The sequence below is a fragment of the Pongo pygmaeus genome, chromosome 23 (genome assembly GCF_028885625.2).
Source record: "Pongo pygmaeus isolate AG05252 chromosome 23, NHGRI_mPonPyg2-v2.0_pri, whole genome shotgun sequence".
NCBI lineage: Eukaryota > Metazoa > Chordata > Mammalia > Primates > Hominidae > Pongo > Pongo pygmaeus.
In genome coordinates this window covers 26,439,652-26,455,804 of record NC_085931.1, presented here as the reverse complement: position 1 = coordinate 26,455,804, position 16,153 = coordinate 26,439,652, and the positions used below count along the sequence as shown (strand labels likewise).

Here is a 16,153-nt window from a genome sequence, read left to right as displayed (position 1 = left end):
CCTTCTCACACCACATCCAGACTCAACTACTGGTTTTCTTTATGTAACATTACCTTAGTATTCATTTTATAGAATTTATAAAAGTGGAATAGTATGTATGGACTTGTATTTGTTTGCCCTTCTTTTATTCATCATACATACTTGTGAATGTACCCTTGCTGTTGAGCGTATCCAGCAGTACCTGATTGTAACACTGGGTGCTTTTCAAGTGAATGAATTTACCACAATTTGTTTACTGATTAAGCTGTTGATTGATATTTGGATTGATTTCAGTGTCTGGGTATTATTTAAAAAGCTACTACTCATCTTAGAGGAGTACACAGCTGAGAAACACAACGTTCTTATTCTTGCAGCAATATAAATAGCGGCTAAACTGGAAAAGCTGCAGTTTAATCAATTGTCTTCAACACATCAGGTAATTGAAGTTCTAGGAATCTGTGTGTGTGAGTGAGTTTGTGAGTGAGAGAGGAGAGAAAAAGGGAGAAAGAAGAGAAAGAGATCCTACATAACTGACCATCATTTATGAGGAGCTCAAATAAACACAGGGACTCAGATTCTTAATGGCAAAGGTCCACATAAGATGGAGAGGACGACTTGATGCACCTACATTTGGTTATATATTTATATAAATGCCATTTTCTAATAATACAAAGAATCACGTACATGAGAATAAACATAGTGGCGGGTGTCCAGTGGTGAAATACGATGGTGATGCAAAACCCCATCTCCAGCACCTTTTCCCCTTGCACCTGCCTTGATGGGTGTCCTGAGCGCCCCCTGGTGTCCTGAGAGTCTCCTGCTGCTCCTGAGTCCCCTGCAGGGAGGTTTGTGTCTGGGCTCACAATGTGTTCCCCTTACTGTGTCTTTTGTGTAAAAATTCATGGTGTGTACTCGTTGCTCAGTTAGCTCAGCTGTAGGAAAAACAGTTTTTTGGATGTGGATCTGGAGATGGTGACTGGACTCTTGAGGAGTGGGTTGGACTGTGCACTCCCTCATGTCTTGTGCACCTGTTTCACTCCCGTCCCTTCCCTGGGGGGCTGATGGATCCAGCTCCAGCAGGAAGCACTGGTTGTAATGGAGAAGCAGAGATGGCACAGGCGAGGGGGAGGATCTGTGGGGGCTTCACCAGGCCAGGAGTGCACCGAGAATCACAGTTGTTGGCATGCACAGGTTCTGAACAACATGTTGAAGTTCACAAATATGCACATTTTGATGAAAACGAAGAACTCACTGTTTTGCAATTTGTAGGTCCCTGAGAACAAATAGCAGATTCAGAAGTTAGAATTAGACAAATACATGGTCACATTTTTTCTTCCAACTTTCAACGAAATAAGAAAGACAAACTGCTGACAGAAGAATGGGTACTAGGTTATTACCTCTATCTATGATAAGGGTGATTTTCAGAATAAGATTGACCTGTGATAGCCTAAAGGGTGTCGTAATCCTGAATCCACAATTAGACCTGAGCAGCAATCATGGGCAGTGGAGGTCGCCTCACATGAGGAAACATCTGACTCTGCAAAGCTGCACACGGGGGTCTCTGCAGGCCTTAGTTGTACAGGAATAGCTCCTCCCTCAGACTCAAGAGTGAGGACAGTGTGCTCTTTATCTGGGGGAGGTGAGGGTTAGTGTGTGGAAAGAACCAAACTCACTTTAATCAATATCTCTGTACTTGGACAGAAACCAAAGTTTACAAGAAATCATAAACTTGGAGTAAAGCAGGAAATTACAATTGTTTGCAGGCTGCGTGCGTGCTTCTCCATATCATCTAAGAGAACCAAGGAAAATCATGTTTTCTTACGTACATTTCCATAAAAGGTGTTCCCACCCTGAGAACGCACCTCCTATACCTCCAACGTCAGGGAGCACCTGGACCAGGCACCCGGCACAGCTCTCTGACATCATCACCCAGGTTTTGACAGAGACACATCCTGGAGCTCCTCCCAAACAATGACTGTGCACAGTGAAGATGCTAATGCGTGGCTGCTGCTGGGCACATGGGGGATTCCTGATGGACAGCTATGCTCCGGGAAGAACCAATGGCCTTGATGGAATTAGTTTGGACCACAGGGTTGTTAGGAAGCTCCATCAGACTCCCACCCTCTCCAGCACTCGTTGTGAGATTGGCACAGTGGGCTGACAGTGTCTACAGCCTCACCCGGCCTCCTGCGCACTTTTCTGCCTCTTGCCTCTCCCCTACACTCCACCACCTGCACCTCACACTAGACACCTACAAACATAGGGACATTTTGGTCAGAAACTGCCACACATAATCACTGTATTTTCACTCACATCCACTCACACTCAATATCTCTAGTTCTCCATTATTTGCCTTTTAAAATAGCAACAAGAAAACCCAGCTCAGCCCTAACTCTGTGGTGAGCCATGTGTTTTCAGAGCTGATCATCAAATCAAAACTCCTGTTAATTCTGGACTGGGGCTCTTCTCCCAGAGCTATAGGGTCAGTGCTGGGCTGGTTTTCATCAGGAGAGGGAGGGCCCTATTTTCATGTCCCCTCCTCTGTAGCAAACGCTGAGGTGGGATGCCTGAGGAGAGAGCAGAGCCCAGGGCAGATGTGAGACTCCTGGAGGAGTTTAGTGTTGTTGGCAGCATTTGGAAAATATACTTTCTTGTTATGTGATTTTCTCATTAAAATTACTAAGCAAATAGTTTTTATTTCTCTTTTACGTATTTGAAAAAATAGAAACATAACTACATTTATGAAACTTTAAGATGTATAAAAGGAGAAATAGAAAACAATAAAAAAATGAGGAGACTTCAAAACCTCGCCCTCAATAATGTACAGACCATCCACAGAAAAATTCTTAGGAAATCCGTGGACTTAACCACTGTTGAACAAACTGCCCTAATAGACATCTACAGAACATTCCAACCAACAGCAGCATAATATGCATGCTTCCCAAGCACAGTATAAATATTCTTCATGATGGGTTATATATTAGATAAAAAATGACTCTCAGCATTTAAAAAAGTAGTGACAACCATTCTCTAACTTTTTAAAAAATTCATGCGGTGCCCACCTTCTAAACTCTTTCTAAGAGGCTCTAATCATTGTATTACCAGTAATAGACAAAGGCAAAAGAAGAAAATCAAACTTCTGACAAATGTTCTTAGTATATATAAATAAACTACTCCCAATTCATAGTCAACTAAGTTGTATAAGACTTAAAAAGGATTATACACCGTGACAAGCTCAAAATTATTTTTGAGATGCACTGATGATTCATCATCTTCAAATCCATAAATTTCATGTGCTAAATTAAGAGAATAAAGGAAAAGAATCAATTAACTTCTCACCAGACACAGAAAATAACGTTTAAAAAATTCAAGATTTCATAATAAAACCTCTAAAAAGTAGGAATACAAGAATATAACCTGTATATAATAAAAGTCATTATTTAAGGCCATATTTTTATAATATGGAAGAGTGAAAGGTAAAAATATTTTGCTATGGTATCTGTAAAAAGGCAAAAATAAACTTGATGACATCTTACTCCCATATTTCAAAAGTAATAACAAAAGTAGAACAATAAAAACAGGATGGAGTTGGCATAAACATGTAGAAAGAGCTCAGAAATAAATGGATATATCAATGGCAAACTGATTTTCAGCATGAGAACCGACAATATAAAACAGATAAACCAAGTCTCTCCCTATGAATGTGTTAGAAAAACTGGATCTACACATGCAAAGAATTAAGAATTTTAGGTTAGAACAAACACAAAAATCACTCTGAATGGGCTAAATATTTAAACATATGGCCTGCAATTGTAAAATTTCCCCCACCCAGAAAATAATATTAACAATGATTTCCTATATTTCACATTAAAGGCACATAAAACAAAAGCAGAATTAAACAGGTGGAACTGCATCAAAACAAAAAGATTCTACAAAGTGTTGAAAGAATTCCAACCTACAGAATGGGAAAATATAATTGCAAGCCACGCATCTGAAAAAGCGTTGACATCCAAAAATACATGCAACATCCACAACTCATTAGCAAAATCATATTTGCCTGATTGGATAGTGATCAGTTTTTCACCTTAAAAAAATTATGAACATAGATCTCATGTTAAAGATTCTTCTCTCTGGATAATGGTAAATTTTATGGTACACTTGGTTAGGGTAGACTTTGTAGTTATTTACTCCAACACTAATATATGTGGTGCTGTGAATTTACTTAAGACAAGCAAAATGGGTGGGCCTGATTCCATCAGAGCAGAACTGGAGAAAATGAAATTCCATGGTGTTTCAGCAGCTTCGCCTCTCTCTGGGACCTCCAGCCTGCACTTATTGATGGATGATCTTCTGGACACTGGATATTCCTAGACATCTCCAAAAACTGTCATCCTCCACATCTCACGGAAAAGTGGCATGTCCATCTGTAGCTTGTCAACCCTGAATAACAGACAGAGAGAGACTCTAAAATATAACAATATGTATTCTAGGATGTGTATTGCAATTGAAATGTGTATGGGTGCATTCAGGTTGGTATAGGAAGATAAAGAATAAAGGAAAAATGAGGAGGGTAACGTCAGCTGTTTAAGACAATTGTCCTGGGCTAGAAGGATCAATAACAGAGGGGACAGGCAGTTCCTGGGCAGATACACTGGGAGAAGTAATTCTTTTAATGTTGTGGTAGCCTTTGTGCAAGGTTATGGTTGTGCAGAGTCTCTTTATGATAATTCTTGCTATCAGGAATATGTGTGTTAGAACCCTCCTTCATGGCCTTACCCAGTTTCATTCATTAGGGTTTTAACACAAGGGGCTCCATCTTGATTCTGATAAATTTCACCAGCTCTTTCTAACACTACTTCTGAACAGATGACTCTGACTGTGCACGGAACAGGGTTAATTCCACATCTACATGCCATTTTGATCAAATAAGTTTATCCTTTTCACTATTAATTGCCCACTGCATTCCCAGAGGAGCCTACACACAACACAGTGGAGCATCCTGAGAAAATGGAGAGAGAAGGAAGTCCCATCAGCCTCTCCCACGTGGCTGCAGGAGCCACAGCCTGAGCCCCACCTGAGCTCCAGGAAAATGCCTTGAGCCCTGGAATGTAGACTACGGAGACCATCTGTTTCTTTTTCAGGAAGCAGGAAAAGCAAATAAAAAAGGGAGAACACTCTAAAGACAGAACACGGACTGGGAGCCAAAGGAGCACCAGGTCAGTGCTGATGCTGATTGGCTTTAGTGTCAGGAGAAGGGTCAGATGTGAAACCTGTGAGGTTCTACATGACATGGCCCTGGCCCAGCCTCTCTGTTGGCTGCGATCAGAATTCCTAAAAACTGTTCTAGTCAGGGAATCTCCCTGAGGTTTCTGTTCCAGGACTGATTGCAGAAAACTTACCAGGCACCTCTGAGTTTCCTCAGGACTCTGATGCTGGTGACCATGGTTGAGAACTTTTCATCTCTGTGTCAATCTGCATTTGGTGCATGTGAGAATAGGTCCTCGTGTTAAAATGATCTTTAAAAAAATACGTAGAGATGACATTAGTACGCACAGAATTCTGAGCTTAGAGAGGTTCACTAGAGAAACTGTCAGAAGAAGATGAAGTCCCACATCCTGCCAGGAAATAGACTCCATCTGCACCTGCCTCTGGGGATGACTCCAGTCAGTGGCTCCTGAGCGCCCCCTGCAGCTAGCTGATTTCCCCTGAACATTTCTGCACGGAGGCTCACACAGACTTCCCCTCACTGTGTCTCTGGCACAGTACTACACAGCTGTGTCCTCGGCTCTCAGGCTGTTCATTTGCAGATACAGTGTGTTCTTAGCGTTGTCTCTGGAGATGGTGAATCGGCCCTTCACAGAGTCTGGGTACCATGTGCTACTACCACTACCACTACTAATACGTGAGACCCACTCCAGCTCCTTCCCTGGAGCCTGGCGGACCCAGCTCATGTAGTAGTCACTGAAGGTGTAGTAGTCACTGAAGGTGAAGCCTGTCCAGAGGCTGCACAGGAGAGTCTCATGGATCCCCCAGGCTGTACCAAGCCTCCTCCAGACTCCACCAGCTGCACTTCACACTGGACACCTGCAAACACAAAGAAACCCTGGTCAGAAACTGCCACACATATCCACTGTTTATCTCACTCTTATCCATTCACACTCAATTTTTCTATTTCTTCATGAATTACCTTTTAAAATAGCAACAAGAAAAACCCAGCTCAGCCATGGCTCCATGGTGAGTCCTCTATGTTCAGCCCTGATCACCAAATGAAAACACCTGAAAATCCCAGGGCTGGGGCTCCTCTCCCAGAGATGCAGGGTCAGGGCTGGGCTGGTTTTCATCAGCAGAGGGAGGGCTCTATTTGCATGTCTCCTACTATATAGGAAGTTCTGGGGTGAGAGGTCTGAGGAGAGAATGCAGCTCAGAGCATGTGAGAGTGTCCTGGGGGAGATTTGTGACATTGATAGCATTTGGAAATTCTGGTTTCTTATTGTCAGTTTGTTTTGTGATAAACTTTAACCTTAAAACCTAAAAATCTTATAATTTTGTAATTTTTATTTTAAAACAGTTTTATTGAGGTACAATAGATCTACATAAACTGCATATTTTTAAAGTTAGCATCAATCATCTTTTATTTTTACATATGCAGAGAAACCATGGTATGCAGTATCAATATTATTTCCATGTTAAAGATGAAAAATTATCAGCAAAAGCACAGGTGGGTTTTATAATGTCCCCAGAGCTCACATTTGGTCAGAGTGAGCCTGGTTATCTGAACCTGTGCTTCTCACCACTGGACCTGACTTCTCCCTGAACTAAGACCAGCACACAGGGGTCGCAGCTAGTGAGGTTTGCAGAACTTTTTCTCTGTAATGGGAACATGGTGTGATGTGTGTGCACTGTTGTGATTACCTAACAAATATAAAGAAAAGCAAGTTTCCTACAGTTTTATTTTCTTGAGTGTCATACATTTCTCATGTTGGTATCTATCTTTCCATCAATCTTTAACAAATCATCTATCCACTTATTTACAATACCCTTATTGAGGCATTGTTGCTGTGTAATAAATATTGCATAATTAAAGTGTGCAGTTGAATAAGCACTGAAGCCGAGCATGGTGGTGCACACCTGTAGTCCCAGCTACATAGGGCAGAGGGAGAGGGATTGCTGGAGACCCAGGGTCTGAGGCTGCAGAGAGCTATGATCTCACCACTGAGCTCCAGCCTGGATAACAAAGCAAGAACCTGTCTCCAAAGGAAAAAAAAGAATGTAATTTCTCATGTGATCACCTGTGCATCCAAAATAACAATCGAGATAACGATGATTACAGTTAAAAGCCTCCCTGTGTTCCTCTCATTCCTGCCTCCCTATTATTTCCCTCTTACCATACTGAGTCAACCTCTCATCTTTGTTAATTCAGATCTATTTTTCAAGATTTTGTTAAAGTGGAATCTTATATTTTCAATTTCATTTGTGTGGCTTCTTGCTCAGCATAATTACTTGTGAGTCAGTAATTTGGTTGTGTATAAAGAATGTGTTGATTCTAATGAGGAACAGTATTCCAGTTAAAGAATGCACCCACAGTATTTATTTAGAAAGCTCCTTAATATTTGTGTTATTTGCAGTTTCTGAGTATTACAAATAAAGCTTCTACTCAGCCTGGAGATGTAGGCATGCCATAAAAATATATTATTTTTACTAAAACAACTAACTTTAGTAAGCTGCAAATTAGCACATTTTCTTTAGTACACCAGATTATTGATGTTATAGTAAAATCAAGAGACCTTACATCTTGTGAAAGTCAGTGACTTGAAGGAACAAACAGGAAGAGAATATGACCTTATCTGGGGGAGAGGCCAGCAAATGTCATATAAGCTAATGCAAAATTAAATTAGACATATTTATTGGATTGTTTAAAATTGAGTATAATAGAGAAGTTATTGTTTAAATTCTCAGCGGACATCCAACTGAGAGATTCCTATTGCTATTGAAAACTTTTCTCCCAGGATTGAGGACACATCACAAAAATCTCCACCCTCTTCCTCCAGAGATGGTTCTGTGTGGGGAAGCGGAACAGCAGCTGTGGCTGAAATGCATCCAGACCCACCTCCCTCACCACCACTACATTACCAAAGAATTAACATGCAGGGGCAAAGCCACTAACATCTCTGTGTTACTGGCACTGGAGGAATTCGTAGAAACTGGGGTAGAAGAAAGAAAAGCTCCAAAGCTCTGTCCATTCTCTCAGGAATAACAGCCTCATCTCCCACCTCCTCTCTCTTCCTTCAGGAATAACAGTCTCATCCTACTGGGAAGGGCAGAAAAGAGGAAGCTGAAGACATCAGTGGGAAGACATAGTGGCTGCTGGAAGAAGATGGGGGAAAGAACAAGGAGACCCTCTACCCAGGAATGGGAGGAAGACGCATGGATCAGCATCACACCTGCAGGAGGGGCAGGGATACTTGGAAGGACGTGTCCTGAGTCAGGACTGTGATGTCTGCCTGCAGTTTGGCTCCCTCAGAAGGACAGAGAGTGTCTGTTCAGTGCAATCCTTCCCACCACATTGACAATCATCAGGTCCACGTCGCTCTGGCCTGACCTGGGGGAGATGAAAGACAGAGTCTGTCTGGATAGGACAAGACTAAGGCCCAAAGCCAAGCAGTAAACAAAATTAAGGTGTCTTTGGAGTAATCTGAGTGTCTGGTGGCTGCAGAGGAAACACACTTTGACTCTGGCAGCCACTGCAACAATGACTTTCAAATGTAGCCCTGACTAGTTTCACACAATTTTCTACAATAAAGGCCAAGAAAATATAGGGTGTGATCATCTACAATAAAATGCAAAAATCATAAAGCAAGTAATTAGCTGATATAATGAATCTCATAGAAGTATCTGCAGAAGATAAATTTTGAAATAACTTGCATAAATACTTTGAAACATTTACACTTGATCCCATTGTTAGTCTATGTATAACTTCAAAAGAATTTGCCAACATGTGTTATAACTAATACTAATATTACTAATACTATATTAATATCATGCTTTTAACAAAAGCCACAGAGTAGGTTCTGTTAGAACTATTGATGAAAAAGCAACCTTGCAAAATATTTAGAGAGATTTATTCTGAGGCAAATGTGAGGACCATGAACTGTGAACAGCCCCAGAAGATCTTGAGAACATGTGCCCAAAGTGGCTTGATGGCAGCTTATATTTGATGTACTAGAGAGACAGTCACCAACCAATATATGCGAGATATATGTTGATTTGGTCCATAAAGACAAAACAGCTAGAAGTGAGGCAGTGTGGGGCAGGGATTACAACTTATAGTGAGTTCAAATATTTTCTGATTGACAATTGATTGAAAGATTTAAGCTTTTTTCTAAAGACCTGAAACCGGTAGAAAAATGTTTCTAGGTTAAGATAATGGGTTTTGGAGAACAAGATTCTTACTATGTAGATGAAGTCTCTTATGTGACCACTTTTAGAGGCAATAGATGGGAAATGTTTTCTCCTAAGACCTTTAAAAGAAGCTAGACTCTCAGCTCATCTCCTCGGTATAAGAAAAAGACCTGGAAAGGGAAGGAGATTCTCTACAGAGTGTAAATTTCTCTCACAATAGATAACTGTGCCGGGCTATTTTAAAATATGTCAAAGGAATATATTTTAGGGTAAAAGCCTTTGATTCATTTCAATGCCTGCTCTATGTCATGTGATGATATTCTTGAGTAAGGTTAGAATTTGATATCTTACTGCTACAAATAATCTGTTTTCTGAGCCTTAAGCTCTGTTTTAATAAAAATGCTGGTTAGTTGTGCTTGAATTCCAAAGTGAGGAGGGTATAATGTGGCATTTCTGATCCTCTATTTCTAACACGGCCTGAGGTAGGTTTTCAAGTGTCTCTGGAACTCCTTGGTGAAGAGGAAGTGTCCGTCTGGTCAGGTAGAAGCTTAGAATTCTACTTTTAGTTTCTAGGACAGATATGATGCTTTTCTTAGTCGGGGTATCAGAAAATATTTACTGAGGTAATCACTTGAAAGATGGTCCCAGATTCCTCCCTGCAAACCTCTTCTCATGACACGAGAAGAAGAAAACTTACCAGACACAAATATTAACATTTCTTCTATGTCCAAAATTGCCAACCATTAGGAAAATACTTAAACTTGGGAGACTTATCTTTAGAAACAAGCAGCCTAGTTGATTTCTAAAGTCCTTTACAAACCCACAGATTCTGATTAGTTTACAGATTATGCAGAACATCCCATCTAATGGGAATCTGCAATTATCTGGATTCCACGACATTGATGTTTTTTAATGTTTGATTTATATAGATACACAACATTTCAAAATATTTAGGTGGTACAAGTGATATTTTCATAAAAGCATTTTATGTGCAGTGATCAAATCTGGATAAGTAGGATATCCTTCATCTCTGTCACTGATTATTTATTAGTGTTACGAACATTCCAAATCTTATCTTGTAGCTATTCTGAAATGTACAATAAATTATTAACTGTAGTCTTCTATGTGCCATTGCAGCATTCCCACCAGCAAGGAGTTAAAGTTCCTGTTTTTCAACTTCCTCATCACCATCTGATATTGTCTACTTTGTAATGTTTACCCATTCTCATAGTTTAGTAGAACTTTTTTAATATTAAACATAAGTACACCTACTGAAAATCAAGTTGATCACTTTTTATGTTTGTTTTTTGGATATGGTTTCTATTCAGGTCTCTGCCCATTTTAAAATAAATTTTGTGATTTTGTTATTCAATTGTAAGTTAATTTGTATATTTGTGATAAAATCCCTTTCCCAGATATTGGATTTGCAAGGAAATTCTCCAAATCTATGGCTTATCTTTTCACTCTCATGTAAGCGCTTATTTTCAAAGGCATAGGTTAGTTTATTCATATATGAAAAGAGGATAATTGTAATTCTAAATTCTAAGAATTATTAGAATAATAATGTTGGTTAAATTAATCCCAGTATCTGGGGCTTCACAACTTTTGGTATAACACCAGTGAGAAAAATCGTAGAGTATTCTGTGAAGACCAGAAATCAGGAGGTGATAAAGGGACAATTATATTTGAATAATCTGGAGATAGGAAGTGTATTTGGTATTCTTCTCCTTCTATTTCTCTGTGAAGACAAAATGGATAGATGACATCTCCATGTGAAATGGGACACAAAGTTTTAAGATGATTCTGAAGGAAAGTTGCTAATACAATCTCTCAGATGATGTTCCAACACAGGCTGTGGAGGGGATGGTGGACACCGGTGGTTGCTGTCAGCCACAGGGTTGGTTGGTGTGGCCACTATTTTGTCCATGAGAGATATTAGACTGTAATGTACTACATGCAGGCAAGTTTCTTAATCTCAGATGAGGGGAGAACATGAGAACACAGAAAACGGGAAAATTGAAGATCTCACTACATCAATCACATTCCACTGAGGAGAACTTGTCACTGAGAGACCCGGGGATACGCAGGGAATGGAGAGGAGTTTGGGGGATATTATCCATGAAAGAACCGATCCAACTTCGTTGACTTCCCCATGGAAGGAGGGTTTATATATTTGTTCACAGAGAATGGTGGCTTATGTCAGGGTTCCCACAGATTCCAGAAATAGTTTCTAATAACAAATGTCATACTTTATTTAGAATTGATTTATTTTTTATAATTTATTTTCCCCCTCTAGGCAGCACCACAGAAGAATGTTCTCAGAATCCTTCCTGATCCTCTACGAGTTCCTGGTGCAGCTCCTGGAGGAAAAGCCTGCATGGGGGACGGAGCTCTCCTCATGTGCAGCCCTGAGGCTGTCCCGTCACCTCACCCACCACTGCCCTTCAGTCACTTCCTGAACACTTATGAGTTAACCTTCCTGAAACATGTGGCATTTGGCAGTGTCTTTCCCAGTTAAGAAAATACTTCCATTCTGTTTATCCCTGCAGGCCCCTGTCCCTTTCTGAAGCATGGGTTGCAGTTGAGTGTGTGGTAGTGGATAATCAGTGGGAGGAGGTTTGTGTGCATCTTGTCATCTTCTAGAGTGCACCCCTCATGGGGTTTGACACTGACAAGCACACAGATGGGCTTTCTCAGCTGGAAGATGACAGGCATTTTTGTAACTTTTTACCCCAGGAAGGCTCTCCCACTGCAAGACCAATCAGGCTCAGGCCTCTGGCTAAAGTGCAGCCAGCAAAGGGTACAGTGCCCAACCCTGAGAGCTCCTTCCAGGTGCCAAACCACTTTGTAAAGGAAGCTTTTTTCCTGCATGGATCCCATGGATGTGTCTGCATTTTCTGCACAAAGGGCTTTATCCAGAAACAGCCCCCAAGAGCTTATACTGTTTTGAATCCAACTGCAGGGCATTATTCACAAAGGCCCTCATGACCACAGTCTCCACTTCTCATTAAAGGACATTAATTAGGGGATTCCCTAGAAGCTGCTGGCTTTCCGAGGAACAGACCTGCCTCTACACCAGTGTCCCCAACCTTTTTGGCACCAGGGAACAGTTTGGTGGAAGAGAATTTTTCCATGGATGATGGCAGCAGGTAGTTTTGGGATGAACCTGTTCCACCTGCAGTCATCAGGCATTAGATTCTCATAGGGATCGCTCAACCTAGGTCCCTTACATGCACAGTTCACAATAGAATTTGATGAGTGCAGCAAACCAGCATGGCACATGTATACCTATGTAACCAACCTGTACGTTATGCACATGTACCCTAGAATTAAAGTATATACATAAAAAAATGAATTCAGCTCATAGGAGAATCTAATGCACAGCTGATCCAACAGGAGACGGAGCTCAGGCAGCCATGCTGGCTCACCCCCACTCATCTTCAGCTGTGTGGCCCAGTTCCTAACACACTGCACACCTTAACGGATCCACAGCTTGGGGACTGGGGACCCCTGCTGTAAACATTGGGAAACCTTACCCTTGGGGAAGGGGCATATAAAACCAGGAGAAAGAGGAGCTCCATGTAAATGTACATTTTATGGATCCTTGAGGAAAGAGTGCAAAGAGGAATGGCCCCACCCACTTTCCCTCTACCTGGCATCATTCCCAGTAACCCACTTGAAGAATCCACTTGAAACTGGGGTGCTTCAAGATAGTTGAGGCTTGTTATACTAGGGACCACCAGAAAAGGAAACAACTAATGTGTCTGTGGAGATTCATCTGCTGTAACCGATTTATGACACTGGTGCAGGGTGTTGATAGCAGAGAAGGCTGAGCGTGGGGGGGCAGGAGTGCATGGGAACTCTGTTTCTTCTACTCAAACTTGCTGTGATCCTAAAACTCCTTTAAAATAAATTCAATGTAAAAGGAAGGGCAAAGGTATTTTGGAAGAAATTTCAGCCACTTCTTGGAATTATATTTAGTCTTACCATGAGATCAAGCATTCCTGTTTCTAATGATTTATACATCCAATTTTAAAATTTATGTCCCCACAAAGCCTCCATGGGAATGTTTGCATCAGCTTGATTGATTGTTGCCTTTCCCACTGTGTGAGTGTTACTTATAGGGTGACAGTTGAAAATACTATTTCCTACATAATGACAGTGTACACATCTTTCCATTGCTGTTTTACTCAATTACTTAACCCATTTTCTAAATACTTTTAAACCTCATAAATCCCGTCATCTCCTTAGCCCCAGCACAGCTGCTTCCTTCCTCAGGGTTTCTGACTTTCTCAGGATGTGGGTTTTCACACTGTGTCTGTTGCACAGTAATACACGGCTGTGTCCTCAGATCTCAGGCTGCTAATCTCCATGTAGGCTGTGTCTGTAGACGTGTCCTCAGTCATGGTGACTCTGCCCTGGAATTTCTGTGCGTATATTGTTTCACCATCTACAGGATAAAAACCTCCCATCCACTCAAGCCCTTTTCTAGGAGCCTGTCGCACCCAGTGCATGGATAATCTGGTGAGGGTGTATCCAGAAACCTTGCAGGAGACCTTCACTGAGGCCCCAGGTTTCTTCGCCTCAGCCCCGGACTGTACCAGCTGGACCTTGGCGTGGGCGCCTGTGGAGAGGACAGAGGAGTGGATGAGACCCCACTTAACTGAACCCAGTCCCCTCATCAGCCCTGGGACTGAGGATTCTCTTGCCTGTAGCTGCTGTCACCAAGAGGAGGAGCCTCCAGGTCCAGTCCATGGTGAGGTGCTATGCTCTGGGGGCTTCTGTAGGGGAGGGATGTGGTTGTTGTGTGATGCTTTCTGGGAAAGGACAAATCTGTATTTACCTCGGTAGACACGACTGCATTTGCATATTCATGACGCAGGTTTTTCATAACTCAGGCCGCGCCACCCTGAGGAAGAAGATAGGTGACACGTGGACCACGCCACAGTGGGGTGCTGAGCTCCCTGCCCTGAACTTTGTTTAATGATATTTGTCCTCTGACATGCCCAGAAGTCCATGAAGACAGAACTCCTCTCACAGAAACCCAGAATCTCCCAGGACATGGTCCTCAACGTGATTCCCTGTTCATATGGCTCACCGTCTACCTGAACTTTTCCTGAGCCTTGCCCTCTGCACATCTAACTTCTGGGATGAGTGTGTCTCCGGACAGTAACACCCATTGAATTACTAAAACCACCCCTCAATTCCTAACTACAAATACATTTGAAACACCTAGACATTTCTCCTTTTAAATCCGGTTTGCATTAAATTATTGGGTTAGGTATAGGCTGCGTATACAATAAAATACTTAAAGGCACATCAGTACTTGCTAAATTCTTATTTAAATGTTAGGTCATTATTGCTTTGAGATAAGGAACATTCAATTCCTGAGAGAAAACCCTGCCCCAGCCTCCTGTGCACCTGCTCCAGAGCTGTATCCTGTGCTGGGTGCTCCCTGAGCGCCCACTGTCGCTCAGCTCCTGCTCTGCAGGGAAGCTCCTGTCTGGGAAATTTTTCCTCCTGTCAGAGAACTTTTTCCTCCCAGAATCTCAAGCCCAGTAGGAAGGGGCTGTGCCCTGGCTCAGAATGCTCTTTCAGTGACAGAAATTGCTTCTCCCACCACCTCTTACAATAGAAAATAGGCCTTAGAAAACCCAACATAATCTACAGGGAGACCTCAGCACTGCAAGCAAGGAATCACAAAAGCCATCAGGGAGCCCCTTCCCTGGATCCACTGATACGGTCCAGACACATAGCGAGTCCAGGAACTGATGGGGACTTTGAGGGAGGCTAATTTTTTTTTTAGGATTCTGTGGTTGAATATTATATCGATTATAACTTTACGCACAGACCCTATGTCTCAAAGCTCACCAACACACACACTCACAGTGGCATATTTGCATAGTAACTGGCCTGGAATTTGCGCTCCTTCCTAGTGTCTTGCCAGTGAAAAGTGCTTCCAACACTGATCCTAGTCCTGGTTATGTTTGTTGTTGTTTTGTTTTTTCCAAATAGAGCTAAAGCAAGCTCGGTACTAATGGAGATTTGGAAAGTGCCTTCATGTTCTCTTTGCCAGTTCTCCCCTGCGCACCCTGCAGATGCCCCATGAGAGGTAAATCTAATGTCATTGAGGGAGGGGATGTGACCTTGATCCTGAAGCTGTTGGTCTAAGAGGTTTTAAGTCACTTCACTGTCCTTGACTTGCTCTCTCCCACCACCTTTGGTTTCCCTAAATTCTAGTCCTTAGATGGAGTCTGTGCCTTTCCACACTTTTCTCTTTAATCCCAATTAATCATATTGGTGGTGAGGTGACGTGGTGGGGAGGGAAGCAGTATATGTTCTGGAAATTTAATTCCAATGATTTCTTGCCGTTCTTTCTCTAGGCTGCACCATTTACAAGGAGTCTCCAGTGGTACAGCTGATTTTCCTCCGTCTCCACTCCCCCTCCAGGCTGCAGCATCCACAGATTATTTTCTTGAATCTGACCCCAGATGTTTTATTAATTATACCCCTTTTCGTGACTCAGGAAGGCTAAGATGAAGCTCTCTGGGATGGAAAAGAATCCCTTCCCCTCACATAGAATAAAGATCTTGAAAAGTATTTTTTCCCTGTAGGGTCTGTCTGGAGGAAGTTCTGGGCATATTTATCAGAGTATAGTTCTCCTGATGACGGAGTCATGAGGGAATCTTTTTGGATTCTCATCTTGAGAACCCAGAAGTTTCTGGAGGGAAATTCCATCAGAGGGGGGTGTGTGGCCCCCAGGACTTCTTACCCT

At 42.0% G+C, this 16,153-nt stretch overlaps 1 pseudogene and 1 gene segment (V, D, J or C); both read right to left on the bottom strand.

Annotated features, from left to right (window-relative positions):
* Positions 1 to 5,744: 5,744 nt before the first annotated feature.
* Positions 5,745 to 6,212, bottom strand: LOC129023660 (immunoglobulin heavy variable 3-23-like; annotated as a pseudogene).
* Positions 6,213 to 13,685: 7,473 nt separating this feature from the next.
* Positions 13,686 to 14,177, bottom strand: LOC129023659 (immunoglobulin heavy variable 1-24-like). The segment is given in 2 exon segments: positions 13,686 to 14,002; positions 14,088 to 14,177. Coding segments are annotated over 2 exon segments (363 nt in total).
* Between the last annotated feature and the right edge of the window lie 1,976 nt (positions 14,178 to 16,153).